Raw genomic sequence first — 15133 nt, forward strand, 5'->3', positions numbered from 1 at the left:
ATATAACACAAAAACTTCTGACTTAACCATCTGAGTATAATTTTTACAGCTTTATCTGATAGAAAAGTAATCCAATAGCAGTAGTTCACTAGTGGCAGGCAGGCTCTCTTAAGCACACTCACATTGGTCTAACAGCTGTTGGGCACAAGATACAGAGGGGAGCCAAAATGGGCAGACAATTCACACACAACTGGATTTAATGACTCCAAAGCTTCACTTCAGGTTATTCAGCATTGTATCCATCTCCCAATCCCCCTAAGCACCCACCCAGCCAAAAACTCAAAGGTGCATTCAGAAGTACTGACTTCCAAATAGTAAATAGTTACAATTACATGTGAACTTGTAGGGAATCAGTATCCTCTGAGAAACCAACCAAACAGCAACTTCTCTGGATCGATCCTATGTGGAGAAGCAAAGAGGGCTTTGCCAGAAATAAACCACTCCTGCCTGTTTGCAACAGTCAGGGAAGTGTGGAGCACGGTGGCAACAGTAGCCCCAACTGGGTCTGCACATCCCAGCCAAGGACTAGTAGACAAGTAGTCCTAAGAGATGCATGCAAAACATGTTATCCCAACGTATGACTGGTGCAACCAACACCCGCACCTCCAGCAGCTTTCCACACTCATCTCACCACTTTTAGTAGAGAGAAACATCACAAAAGAGGAGCCTTTTCTGTGTGAAACAGCACAGCGACGACATCTGCTCCACACCTTCCCTGTTCCTCTCTGCCAAACCCAACCCATCTGCATGGGTAAAGTGGGTCACTTACACTGAAGGAAGAGATGCAGGATGATTCCCCGAGGCAGACTGCAGAACACTTAAACTCCTCCAGGGAGGATTTTCAACCATGTAACCACTACAGCCTTGCCCCCAAAATTATGAATTTTAAGCTTTCAGTACCATTTTCTCAATTTCTACCTGGGAAAAAGCTGAGTTCATGTACCCTTCAGGAAAAAAGCCCTAGTTTCTTTAGTAAACCAAGAGGTTTTCCCCTTTTTGTACAGGGGGAGAAGTGTTTCTACATATTTTTGGCTACTATGCTCAGAATATAACCTATATTCAAAGCTGAATGTGAAAACATTCTCAAGGTAAAGGACGCAGCATCCCCTCAGTGCATCACTGGCACTTTTACCAGCTGCCTCTCAACACAGGCTTCTTGCCAAAAGCAGCGCAGGTTTTGGGCAGCACAGACTATGCAAAATTTGAAGTCTCCAGAATTAGCTAGCATACAAAGTCTGAAATGTAAAAACATTTCAGGATTATTCTTTGAGTTCCATCAAGTACCTTCAAAAGGTATTTGATCAGTACTAACTAAACATCAGCTTCGACACCTTAACAGTTACACACTAATTTGGTTTTGTCTAACGAATATTGCCCGATTACTTTGAAAGCTCTGTCTTCTGGATTTGTTACTGCCATGGGCAGTGTTTCATAGGAAAACTTCAGATCCAAGTTTTCCAGGAGGGGAACATTCCTGTTGACCTCACAACAGAGGTGATGAGACCTCTGATCATCGGTGACACAATTAATGAGCGGTACTACTGGGTATGAAGTCACATCCTGTTAAAGCAATGATAACCCTCCCTGTTTAAAAATGAGACAACTCTCACACCTTGACCTTTTGGTAACTATTAAGGAAGCTCTGCTGATACCCACACCCCACCTACAAATCATCTGGTCTTGGATGAAAAGGCTACACAGTAAATTGCTCTTCCCATACCTCCTCCCAGTCTAACGGCTTCTCCATCAAAGGCTGTTGATGCATTCGAATTATAATCTCATACAAGGAAAAGGCAGAAGCAGCTCATCTCCTCTACTGTGACTGGTTCCCTGTGCAGCCTTGGGTGGACCCAGGACGCTTCCCACACAATCACCAGACAAAGTAATGAGCTGAAGTCTTTTGGAAGTTTCTGCTTATTGGCTTTTCTTATTCAAAAGCAAATAATTAATTTTTGGACTTGCTCTGGATATCCTGAAAGATCTACCTTGGTAATGATTACAAAGCATGGACAATGCAGAATGCCTTCTGTCACTCCAAGCTTTAGCTCCTTGCTGGACTTTTGAGGAGCAGTCTTCAACTCTTTTGGGTTTTTGTTTGTTTTGCTTTTGGGGTTTTTTTTAATGCCACAACCCCTTCTGTTTATTTCCAGCTTGAAATTACTCCCTGATCTCCAACCAGGTGCCCTCACCTCAGGACCCCCCCTAAGTACTGTCAAGAGAAGAATTCCCATTCACTGGAGAGGGAACAAGATACATGTACATCCACAAAGCCTGGCACGTTTGATTCCCCACATTACATTAAACCACTCAGCTCAAAGCCAGTTTGACCACACCTTTTCATGGGTGTTGATCCTACCTTTTCAAGGATCTGGGTTGTTTAATTTTCATACTAAAATAGCAGTAAACCAGAGACATATCCCTGCATAAGCAGAGGGCACAACGAAGAGCGTGCCCTCATGATAACCACATCCCAAGGATCTGTGCGCCACTTGGATCGGCACCACAGCATTACTTCAGCCTTGGGATCTCACGTCAACCATGTCCCAGCACAGGTTGACTAACCCTTTGTTCATTTCCCACACCACCACAACTTCTGGAATGAGAGAACTCATAGGGTTCTTTGTGGCTTGGAGGGTTTGTTCCAACTCAGCCAGATGAAACACGCTCCCACATCGAAAAAGTGCCTGAGTGTCTGTGTCAACACAAGCCCTGCTCAGCAGAGGCTGAAACAATGGAGTCACCATGTGCTGCTCCTGTCTGAGCCACAGCCCACTGCTCCACGCAGCCCTTTTTTGGGGAGAGAATACAGGAGAATTTGCTCAGGAAACACGTTGCTGAACTCAGCTAAAGAAGCCAAACCACAGCTCCTAACTGGAAGTACTTTCTAGAAGATGAACTGGAAGTACATCTAGAAGATGTACTTTTTTCTCACCCCAGCTATCAGCACAACAGACTGGTAAATGCAGGGACAAATTCTGATCAAAGCTACATTCAACTTTCTTATCTGACATGGCAAAGAACCAGACCTGGCTCCCTCACAAGCAATTCTGCAGATGAGTGTGTTCACAGCTACATTTCTTGCCTGTCCACCCACCTCCGGTCCAGTTTACCCTGCGTGTGCTCTCAGGTTATGGGCAGCAACCTAATCCCTTCAGCTCTTGTCACAACACCTTCCTCCTCCTGTGGCCCCAATACACACGGTCCCACCTGTGGACATGGCTTTTCTCTAATACAACACAGGCAGATTGCATCAGCAAACAGATTGTTATGTTTGACAATTTAAGAAAAGAACCAAAACAACCCAAGATAAAATATTTTTAGCAAAACCTGATGCCATCCTTCCACCCAGCAGGACTCCCTTACCCTCAATTGTTTAGAGGAAATGTGATCACAACGTTTCTGCCACCAGACTCCTCTATCTATACCTGCAGACTACCTCCCCTGCAGCGATTGCTGGTGGCCTCTGCCAGCTTAAGGCCATTTCTGTTCTGTCCAGAGAGAAATATCAGGTTCTGGACACAACTGATACACGTACTGAACTGATCATTTAAAAAGCCAGCAGCTGAACTGCTCCGACAGACCCCAACCTTATCTCCTTTGTGTAATCTGAATCCACTCACTTAAACAGGAGGATGTGCATGAATCAGGACAGTGAGGCTCTCTATTACCTTCCCGGGGAGCAGCACTGAATGCTTGCATGATGGTGCACGACCTGGTTTCTCTCGGTGTACAACGCACGTTAACACCAATAAACTACAAGTTTGGGCTGACATAGGAATCAAAATGCAACTCAAACACAAGGATAAGAACATTTGATAACGCTTCCTTAGAAGAAGCCTCTTAGCAGAGGACAGTAGGACTGCTCCACTGTTAGTGGCATGGAGGTTGGTGGCCTGGAGGTTGGTGGCCCTGCGGTTGGAACTCTCTGATCCTTAGGGTCCCTTCCAACCCAGACCACTCTATGATTCTATGACTGGTGACTACCAAGTCCATTTTACTAGCCCTTAACTGGATTTGCAGACTAGATATCCTACACACCCCCTAATCCGTGCAAGTCACAAGCAAAGTGGGTGCAAGGACTTTGTCACCACTGGTACAGGTATCCATACAACACAGAAAACCTGTGTTCACAGAGAGAGTACTAAAAAACCTCAGGATTTTCTTAAAAGTGACAACTCCCATAGTCACCAAGTGCTGTCGTAAGTCATCTATCCATTTTAAAAGTTTTAAAAGCATAGCTTCGAGCAGGAGGGGCACAGATCTGGAATGTTTTATCTTCTGTTTCTAGTGTTTATTATTTATTTGTATTACCTTACTTTGTTATCGGCTCTGCAGACTCAGCAGAAGCACAGTCGGTATTACACAGACAGTGCTCCCTTTGTAAAGACCCAAACTGGAGATGATTACAAAAAGTGTATTTGTTTTTTTGTCTGCAGCTTGGGAACCTCCCTTAGAGGAGATCAGAGAATCCATTTAAAGTTTTGAGAAATGGCCAGCTTGCATAATTACACCGAAGAAAATCATAATTTGTGAAGAACCCAGCAACGTGACAGACCTAAAAGACTGATTTTGTGCATACACAGTTGGGCTAAATTTCATGTGGGATTAGGGCTGGTTTTGTGTAACTGTTCTTCAAGGTCCCATCTTTCCTGCAACGCTTACTGGGGGGGAAGCAACGAAACAGCTTAGGCAGGAGAACAGAGCATGGAAACCCACACGTGGTACTGCAGATGACCATCACGAGAGGCATGAAAACCAAAGACTTCTTTATTTTTCAATTTCCAGATAGGTTTAGAAGAGCTTGTCAAGTTAGGACCTGTTTTAAAATTCTTACAGGACCGCTTGGTATCTAGCTTTAATGGAGAACCCAAGCAGCTTCCACAGCTCCTCAAGAGTCCTTTGAAGCAAGCTCCTCCAATTTTAAAGCGATGCCAGTTTTCTGTCCATGGATATCCATCCACCTTCCCTGTGGACACAGCAACAGCAACAGATCTGTCACCCCTGGGCACACGGATACTCAGTGGGTAAAAAGCCCCAGCGTCCCAGGGGCATCAGTGCCAGCTGCCCTCACTGTATTTGTCTCATGCTGTTCCTTAAATGTTCTTCCAAGTTTTAGGTAACCACTTAGTGCACAGAAAGCCCAAGTATGTCACACTAAGGATACAGGAGCAGGACAGGTACTGCAGTATTGCAGCAGTGAGAATCACAGAACCACCTGACAATCGTTCTGTTAAGCAAAACGTGTCCCATGCTGTCACAATGCTCAGTCACTTCACACTTCTTCTCCAGAGCCAAGCCTGCACACCCCATGACCCACTGTATGTCCTCACTAGCAACGAGAAAAGCCCAAAACTGAATACCACCCACCAGCTTCAACCTAGGCTCCCAATTTAAAAGCAGTGCAACAATGTGGTTTGTATTACACTTCTGCAGCAGCTAGCGCAGGCTCAGACAGATAATACAAACCCCTTAGACCCCAAATCCTTCTGGCTGCCTTTCCCTTCAGCTTTTCCAAGCACTCAGGTATTTAGATTCCAGCACAGTCTGTTTCCTATAAACCACCAACCAACAGTAAGGATGGCAACACGTCTGAAACAGAGCATCCCAAAGGGCACCCTTCTGCTGTGGGAGGGGACAGTTTAGCATGAGCCCCAGCACTGCTGCCCTCACACGTGTGGCCTCGTGGTCCTTCAAGGTGCCTTGCAGGGTCCATCCCAAACTGAGAAGTACTGCAGGCGATGCTGCCAAAGGCCGACCTCGGGCAGCTAGGCAGCTCACCATTAACTACATTCACGCTAGTCTCCTGCCACGTTTCCCAGGAAATCTAGTTGCTATGCAAAAAGAAAGGGACAAAAAGAGGAGGGAAGGGGGGTGGAAGCGTGTGTAACTGCCTGATATTTCTGTTCTGAGACAGCAGACGTATCTTCTGGGAGACTGCTCTCTTCTCCCTCTCCTTCCTGCAGCTCTTTTAGGACAACTCCCTGCAACTGCAAAAGCATTAGCGCATTTCGTTGCACTTTCCCTGAACCCCAGCCATACCTTAACTCCTTCTGTGCACTCTTTCCTTATGTCTCCTCCTTTGATGTGACACCAATGGTTTCTGCTGCTGCACTTCACCAGCCTCCTGGAAGGGAAGCTCTGCTAACCTGGCTGTCAGATGCAATAACTGCCGAAGCTACAGATCTGCCCCCTGAAAACCTGTAGATCTAAAGCTCATTCTCTGCCTCGCAGACTACAAAAGCTCAACTGTTTCAAAGAGCCGTCGCCTCCTGAAAATCCAGCAGGCCCCGTTCTGCCTTGCAGTGGTCATTCTGCCCATGATTGATGTTCAGGAAGTGGATTGCTTCCCCTCTTGTTAGACCCTATCTGGATTCACAACAGCGAGGATCAGCGAACGCTTTCCGCTCGGGTCCCTTTTTAGCTGTGCGTGTAAAGGGCCTTTGAGCCACATCAATTCGGAGGTATTCAGCCTCTGAATCCCTAATTCCTTTCCCCGCTCTGGGTAGCACGGTATCAAGGCTCTGCACACGCTGCCACCCCGGGAATGCCTTGCTAGCAGCTTCCCATTTCCCTCCCCGTGCCAGCGATTCAGCTCACCAGGATGCTTTGTCAATGTAGTAATCCCAGCAATTGTCTGCCTGAGTACTTCATGGCAATCAAAAGCCATTTAAAATTTCAGGTTGGTCTTCCTCTCCCTCCCCACCTTCCCCCAAAGACGTTTTCCTGTCCCCAGGATATTAGCTTATATTTTTTACCCACAGAGGGGAGAAAAATGCATTCAGCCCTACCACAACATTAAGAGGTCACTTTATTCATCCCTTCCCAGAGCAGACATCATCTCTGGAGGTTAAACCAAAATAGCTGTGTAGTAAAAGGCGATACTCAGATCTCCTTCAGAGGGCTAGAGGAGCCCTGTTCCATTAGCTGGATACCTTAAACTGCATTTCTAGCCTTTTTTTTTTTTTTTTAGCACGTGAGCAGATGTTGCAGATCTGGTTCTGTAAACCCAGCTCTCCCTCAGCACGGGACCGTTCTGCAAGCACGGGCAAAGCCAGGGACAAGAATCCTCCCCACACCGGCACAGTGAAATGCTGCACAAGGAACAGCCACCTCTGCACAGTGCATATCCCTTCCCTGAATTCTCACTGCAAAAACCTGATGGATGCTAGACCAACCACTCTGCCGTACAGAACCTGGTACGTGATGTCCCAACACAACTCCAGCCTCTCTGTATGTAAACGTTAAGTGACGTGGCTCATGAGATTTGCAATCCAAAACGCTCCATCCCACATGGTGAAGAATACATAACCCTGAAGTAACAGATTCCTTCACCCATTTCAAAGCACCAATCACACACCCTCTGTAACTTAATTATGAGTCTACTGCTGAAAGAAGGAATTAAGTTTCCATTTAAACCATCATTCATGGACAATATGCTTCAGATTGCCCAAATTAAGTGATTTTGCTGCATTTAATGCTGATATAAAGAGTCAGCCCTTCCGAAACCCAGGCTAAGCAGGGCGAGGAAGAAGATCTCATCCATCATACATGGTTCTGCCATCCTTTTCTTACTGGCCAATAGGGCCAAGTACTTTTCAACCTGTGCAGGCAGGAGATGGAGCAGGATTTGTTCTAGTACAAGACTAACGGGGATGTTTTATTAGAGAAAGATCTGTCCCAGAGCAGCTCCTGGCTGCTCCTCTGACAGCACTGGCTATTAGGCGCTCAGTTGGAGCCGGGGTATACCAGAGCTGACATTTTAGCTCTTAACTCTTTCAGATTTCCCCAGCGAGCTTCCCGCGCAGCCTCCCAGCACTGCCTGCTGGCACGAACGCCGGAGCAAGCAGCGTGTTTCTCCAAAGCCGCAGACACGTCTCTCACAGAAGAGATGATTATTCTGGTGCTGCCGAGGCTTTGGACAGAAGTCCCATTAGCACACAGCACTTAGGGGCAATACCCAGCTATGGCTGGGGAGCACGCCTCTGGCTACACCGAGCGGCACACCGTGTGAAGCACAAGGACTGTCCCTGCTCCAAAAATAGGTGTACTCAGTTAATAAGCACACAGCTCAGAGACCCCCCCCCAGGTCCTGCGCTAGCTTCACCAGCACAAAGCCGGGAGTGTCTGCCCAAGCTGGCTTCCCCCATTCGAGCGGCTCCCTACCTGGTCCAGCCTCAGCAGCAGCTGCGGCGAGCGCAGGGCGATTTTACTCTTTGTTCCCAGATGCTTTTCCCAAGTCTCATTCCTAAGCATGCGTGCTCAGATGGGTGCAGTGGTCTATTCTTCCCTACCCAGGGGGTTACAGCCACCCTCAAACTTTATTATTATCATTATTATTACCATCAGGCCGCTGTCTCTCTTCAGAAGCAGCAGCCAAGGACCGCACCAGCGTGCCATGGCCATGCCCAAGGTAGGAGCTTCGAGGACAGCAAGTGCTCTGATGACCGCGTCTCGCCCAGGGACCGGCAGCAAGTGCCCCTGCGCTACGGAGGGGCTGCTGACCCTGGGGCAAGACCACCAGCTCTGTCCGCCGGTACCGGCACCATGTGAGAGCGGCGATCGATTCGACTCGACCCCTCACGCCTCAGCCTACCTGCCCAAGCAGCAACGAGGGCTCGGGGCACCTCTCTCCCGTCACCCCACAGCCTGCACGGAAAGCGCCCCAGGGCTGCCCGCGCCGCGCCCGGGCTGGGACGAGGGGAGCCGGGTCTGAGCGTGCCCTGAGGGGCCCCTTCGGCTCGCTCACACCTGCCCGGGGAAGGGCGAGCGGGGAGGATGCCGGCCTTAAGGGCATGCCGGCCGCGGGAGACCTGCGGCCCGGGGGCTCTTAACAGCCGCTCCTCAGGGGGAACGACCGCGCCGAGCCCAGCCGGGCGGACCGGACCGAGCCCGGCCGAACCGAGCCAAGCCCAGCCGGACCGAACCGAGCCTAGCCTAGCCTAGCCGAACACGGCCGGACCGAGCCGAGGCAGCCGAGCTGACCCAAACGAGCCCAAACGAGCCGAACCGAGCCCAACCGAACGATAACGGACCGAGCCGAGCCCATGCGAACGCAGCCCCTCCGAGCCCGACCCACCGAGCGGACCCCAGACCCGCCGCCCCGACCCCAGCTCAGCCGAAGGCAGCCGAGCAGAGCCGCCCTGCTGCCCGCTCACCGGTGGGCGGCCACGGCGCGGCTCCGCAGGTACTTCTGCGCCGTCATGACCCCCACGAAGAGAAAGCTCTGGTCCGGAGAACCGGGGCGACGCGGCGGGGCGGCGGCGGCGGCGGCAGGCGGCGGGCGGCAGCCCTGCGGGCGGGCTCGGCGGGGCCGCGCCGCCGCCGCCAGCTCGGAGGCGCGGGGCAGGACGAGGCGCGACGCGAGCACGAAGCCCAGCACCAGCCCCAGCAGGACGCTGAGCCAGGCGCGGCGGCCGCGGCCCGCCATGCCCGCCCGGCGCCGCGCCGCGCAGGCCCCGCGCGGCTCCTCACAGCGCCGCCGCCCCGCGCTGCGCCGCCGCCGCCAGCCGCGCCGTGTCGCCCAGCGCCGCCATGGGGGGAAGGGGCAGGGACGGGAAGCGAAGGGGAGGGAGGGGAGGGGAAGGGAAAGGGGCGCCCGCCTCCCCGGCCCTGCCCCTCGGCACAGGCGCCGTGTGCGGCCCGCGCCGCGCTGCCCGCCGCCCCTGGCCCCGCCCGGCGGCGCTGGCGAGGGGGCGGCGGAGGAGCCCCTCGCTGCGGGCGGGGGAGGGAACCGGCCCGGCCCCCGCGCAGCCCCCGGCCCTGTCGCGTCCCGCCGTGCTGGCGAACCGGGGCGCGGCCCCCGCCCGGGACGGGATGAGCGACGGGGTGGGGAAGGGGGCCCTGGATGTGACCCCGGGACGGGGACCGGCTCCTAAGGCACCGCCCTTGAGCGGGACCACAAGACGGGGACCGGCACCTCGACCCAGCGTCGCCCCCGGGGGACGTGGGCCCTGAGCCAGCATCCAACCCAGGGGACCTGGACCCCGACCCCGCATCCCAACCGGGGAATGTGGACTCTGACCCTGCATCCTGCCCCAGAACCTCAGCCCAGTTGCCCAGACCAAGAGGCTGGGACAGCAGCCCAAGAGAGTGTGGGTGCTGGGATCCAGGGCTGTGGACTGAGAGCCCTGACATCACTGGTACCCGGACCCAGGACAGGCAGTAGGTGCCTGTGCCTGCTGGCAGAGCTCCCTCACCCATCCCTGCAGAGACCCAACACAGATCATGCCAAGCCTGTGCAGCCAGAAACATGCCACTTCCATCTCCATCTCCATGGAGGGTCCCGCCTGCCCAAACCCCAGACCTGCCCTGCCTTGGCCCAGGGTGCATGCAGAGCACCAGCCCTGGTTTTGCCTGGTGCTGATGGTATTCATGCAGCTCGTGCTGTGGTGCCAGGGGGAGCGAAAGCACAGGCAGCTCTCCAGTTTTTTTCCCACCTTCCTAATTAAACCAACCAGAAATAGGTCACTCTGTTTCCATCCGGAGGCTATAATGACTGCTTGGTGAAGACCTTAGCTGTACCGATTGAAGATTTCTCTTTTCTTTGTCCACATTAACTCTCCCTGTGTGTTTCATCTCCAACCTGTTCAGTTTCAAACACCACAGCCCCAAACCTTTCACATGTTACAGTAAAAAAACCCCTCCAGTCCCTACATACACAGCACAACCCACTGACCTCCTGCTTATCGGAGCGGTTTCTTTCATTTCCTACCCAATCCTGTATCTCCAATTGCCAGTCTTTCCCAGTCTAAAACCTACATTGTGGTGTCATCCACAGCGAGCTGAGAAGAAGAAAGTGTTGGTGTAACGGCAGCCTGCTCTTGGGCAAGGATGGTTGCAAAAGAGGGTGATGGAGGAAAGTAATGTCAGAGCCATACGTAACGGATTCTTAACGACCCTTGTAGGGTGAGTAACTGTCACACTTCTGGGTGACACCAGCGGGTAACATCACAATCTGCTTATCTAACAAACTCAATGACCCATCTTAAAACACTGCTTTTGGGGGGCAGTTCTTGTGACAGCGCAGCCCCTCGTGCAGCAGTCAGCACTGGTGAGCTCTTGTGCTGTCAGGAACAAAGAATAAATCAAGGGAAGTGCCACCATTATTTATGGGACTGAACAAAAATAAATCTAAACAGAAACTAGAGAAGAAATAGGAATAATTACTGGGAAAGAAGAGTGGGAACTCTCCCTTCTGGTTGTCCATGGGCAGAACACAGAGGTAGTGAGTGAGATGTGTGCTTGTGGGAAAAGGAAGAGAAGTAGTACATGGTGGAAGAGGGAAAAGGAAGAAAAGCTCAAGTTGGGACAGATGAAGGGCAGGTAAAGCCAGGGAAAGGCAGGAGCACCACTGCTTGGCAAACACCCGCTGGAAGAGTCACTGAGGCAGGGACTCAAGGTTGGATGGGGCTTCAGGCACCTTGGCTAGTGGAGGGTGCCCCTGCCCATGGCAGGGGGTGGCACTAGGTGGGCTTTGAGGTCCCTTCCAAGCCAAACCAGTCCATGATTCTGTGATCATTTCCTCTGTTTTCAAAAGCTTCTTCAAAAGGGATCTCATCAGATGTGTTGTTCCCCTCTCCCCACAGGTCCAGATATCAGGCCCTGAGAGACAGGACACCAGCAGACACTGAAGTAAAATTAAAAGGCCACTCCTTTCCAAAAGAGGGAGATGTGGCAAGTCCACGAGCAGGAACGGGATTACTCTCAGCGTGCTCCAAATCAGCAATAAAAATCTCCTGATTCAAGGGAAAGCCGCTGTGGCCTATGAATTACAGGAAAAGGCAGAGCTAGCGTGGTTAAACAGCAATAAAAGAGAGAAGGGTTGGGGCTGAGGAGCTGTCAGTTGGCTTCTTCCCATGAAAAAAAGCAGCTAGTCATCAGAATCGAAGCCTTCAGCACACATGGAAACGATGAAGCGGAGCAGCACACTCCCGTGTTGGAGCTCCGTGGCCCTGAGTTCGCATTTGGCACGTTCCCACCTCCCTGCACCTCCAGAGCAATTACAAACCTGGACCTTGCTGCAGGGAAGGGGCAGGAGAAGGAAAAGGCTGCTTGGTGCCAGGATTTAACCCCAAACCTGCAAGAGAGGAGGCACGGTCAGAGCTCACGCTGTCGCCAATGACACGATGACACCGTGGACTATAGGAAGGCCGAGGCGTCCAGCTGTGAAGGGGGAATGGGAGCACTGCAGCGCTCACACAACCTCCCCAAGCTCCTCAAAGCACTTCACTTCCTTTCATTCATTAAGCTAAACTCACGTTTGAAAGTGTTGGGTGGGCAGGTTCCCCTTTCACTTCTCCTGCCCCTTCCCCTGTTCTTGCACAGAGCAGCTACTGTTTCTGCTGTAGGGAAAAGAGGGAAGGGAAATTAAGGGAAAACTTGAAGTGGCCAGTTTGATTCTTCCAGCTGAATCATCACCCTGCCTTTACCTGCCCACAGCACGGGTTTAATCCGGTTGGCAGAGAAAGGGCATGCTGCATAATCACATTTCAGAGCCTTATTAACACAGCTCTTGGTCCCAATGAACAGGTGACGCTATAAATGATGGTTACTGTGTATTAAAAGGCGTGGTATTTTCCTCACATTACACTGTACATGGGCATCAACACATCTTTACGCAGCATATTTTCTCCTCTCTGTGAAATGGCTTGTGGAGGTATTCTGAGGGCTCTCAAAAACCATCTCCATGCTCCCATCCCACTCACTCAGTGAGATTAGCACCCAGACCAGCCAGGGAGAGCCCACTTGACAGCCCCGCAGAGTTCAGACCCATAATCAGATTAACCAAGCAGTAATCCTATTTTTACCCGATGTAAAAGCCCAGCCCTCGAAGCAGCCAACTGGTTTGTGTGCCTACAGAACAGACACCGTCCTTTTGGAATAAAGCAGCTTAATACCAAAGTCTCCTCCATGTAGGGGGGGGACCCTGTAGAGGAAGGAGGGATATCTCACATTATAACCCCTTCTCTTTCCCTTCATCTCCAGTTTTTCCACAGCGATGAGCCGGCTCTAATACTTCCAGGATGTGCCTGCCACATTCTATGTTCCTTACCCTATTTTAAAAGGATAGTTTAAGTGAGCTACTTCTCAACCACTCCAGAAACTTTCATTATGAATGTTCCAGTACTTAAACCGATACTTTAAAAATTACCCAGGCACTGGAAAATGAGCCGACTTCATATATTCAAGGTAACAGACTCACGGTGGAAAAAATCTAGCTGGGCAACCAGCAGCATTTGTCTCTGTCATGGTATTTCCAGCTCCGTTGCATTTTCCCAAATGATGCAGAAGCTCCTTGCCCAGCTCCAGCACCCACTTTCCTTTGCTTTTTTTTAACCCATCTCCCCATTCTCTTTCGGTTCTGACCAGTCCCAACCTTTTCTTCCCAGCTGAACCACTCAGAAGATAAACCACTCAGTGTAAAGGGAAGGGAAGGGAAGGGGAGAAAGGGAAGAAGAGAAAGAGAGAAAGGAAGAAGAGGAGGGAAGGGAAGAAGTGAGGGAAGGGAAGGGAAGGGAAGGGAAGGGAAGGGAAGGGAAGGGAAGGGAAGGGAAGGGAAGGGAAGGGAAGGGAAGGGAAGGGAAGGGAAGGGAAGGGGAAAAGAAAAGAAAGGGAAGGGAAGGGAAGGGAAAGGGAAGGGAAAGGAAAGGAAAGGGAAGGGAAAAGAAGAAAGGGAGGGAAGGGAAGGAAGAGAAGGGTCACTGGTCGCTGCTGGCTGGAAAGCCAGCCCAACATTGCCATCCTACGGCCCCGCTCCGCAGTGCAGCGGCCGCACCGCGCCGGCGGCTGCCCCGGGTCATCTCTGCCCGCCCCCCCTCACAACCAGGGAACCCCGTTCAGGGTTTTGGGGGATGCGTGAGGCTGGTGGGACACCCTCCTGCTCCCACCCAGCCCCTCAGCCGCCAGCTCACGGCTCCAGCAGCGCTGCCCGAGGCGGGGGGGTCAGAGCTTTTATTCTGCAGCACGGGGAAGGGTGGGGGGAGGGGGGTGGGGGGGGATGTGTTTTTAACGTGCTACAACCCGACGGGGCTCAACGAACCACTGCAAAAGCCTGGAACATGTATTTAAAAAGCAAGAGTGGAGATGCACATACCCAAGGAGCAGGACAGCCAGGGAAGGGGCAGTTCCCTTACAGAAGCAGCAGGAAGATGGATTTGTGAGGAGTGATACCCCCTCCTCTATGTGCCAAAGCTTCAGGACCCAAATTTGGGGTCGGTTTTCTTTGACAGTGCATCTTGCAGGCTGGCTTAAGAGCAGCTCCCTGGTTTAATGCACACACCAGAGCAGCAGAACGAGACTGGGAGGCCAGGTATTTCCGTCTATCCCTTTTCCTTCCGTTCTCTTTAAATAGACCTTTCTAAGTCCTTTTCCTTGCCCTCCCTACTTTAATGTTACCCCCAGACCCACCTCCCTGGGCTGAGCTCGGTAAAGAGCTCAAAGAATCCTCATTCCTAAACTATGGGAGGCACAGAGGGAAGGATAAAGTTACTAATATATCAGTGAAGATGTTGCTCAGGCTTTTTAGCAGGTACACGCTGTGAAAGGCAGATGAACTCAGCAGGAAAACACACGTCAGAGCAGCTTCTGCAGGCCTGGCAGTGCCTCTCACCAGAACCCTGTGATCAAAATGTTATGTATTCACCCCCAAAACTGAGCCCAGGAAACTCATTTCATTGCAGCTATTGGTTTCTTTGTGAAAAGCCATGGAAGTTTTTGAAGTCGCTGGCTCTGGAGCTGGGAATATGGGCAGGGTGTGTGTCAGGCTTGGAGCAGCTGGCTTGGAAGCTCAGACAAAAATCAGCTACAACGGTGCAAGCAGGCCAGGACACCACCCAGCCAGCAGCTGTATGCTTTTCCTTTGTGGTTGCAGAGCTGTTCCAAAAGCTAAGCTTTCATTCCAAAAAAGGGGAAAAAAATAAAAAATAAATCCCAAAACCCAAATCTTCAGCCCATCCAAGTCTAGACTGGCTTATTCTACAGTTGGAAATTATATAGTGTTCAGCACCAGCAAGGACAGAAACACGCTGTGCCCCGCTTGTGGCTAGCTGGATCCTTGAAAAGGTGTCACTTGTTAGCCTGCACAAGGACAAAACTCATCCAAAGGGTGGGTCTGATGTAAAGATACGTGCTGACG

General features: G+C 51.4%; 1 protein-coding gene across 1 annotated transcript in view; it reads right to left on the minus strand.

Moving 5' to 3' along the window:
• CHSY1 (chondroitin sulfate synthase 1) overlaps nt 1–9427 on the minus strand; it is a gene marked incomplete at both ends in the record, with an annotated part of 77074 nt that extends 67647 nt beyond the window's left edge. Inside the window, one exon of the mRNA XM_084267961.1 lies at nt 9156–9427. Coding sequence (XP_084124087.1) covers nt 9156–9427 — 272 coding nt within the window. The remainder of the gene's footprint in view (nt 1–9155) is intronic.
• Between the last annotated feature and the right edge of the window lie 5706 nt (nt 9428–15133).

This window comes from Gallinula chloropus (genome assembly GCF_964237585.1).
Source record: "Gallinula chloropus genome assembly, chromosome: 9".
In the NCBI taxonomy this organism is placed as follows: Eukaryota; Metazoa; Chordata; class Aves; order Gruiformes; family Rallidae; genus Gallinula; species Gallinula chloropus.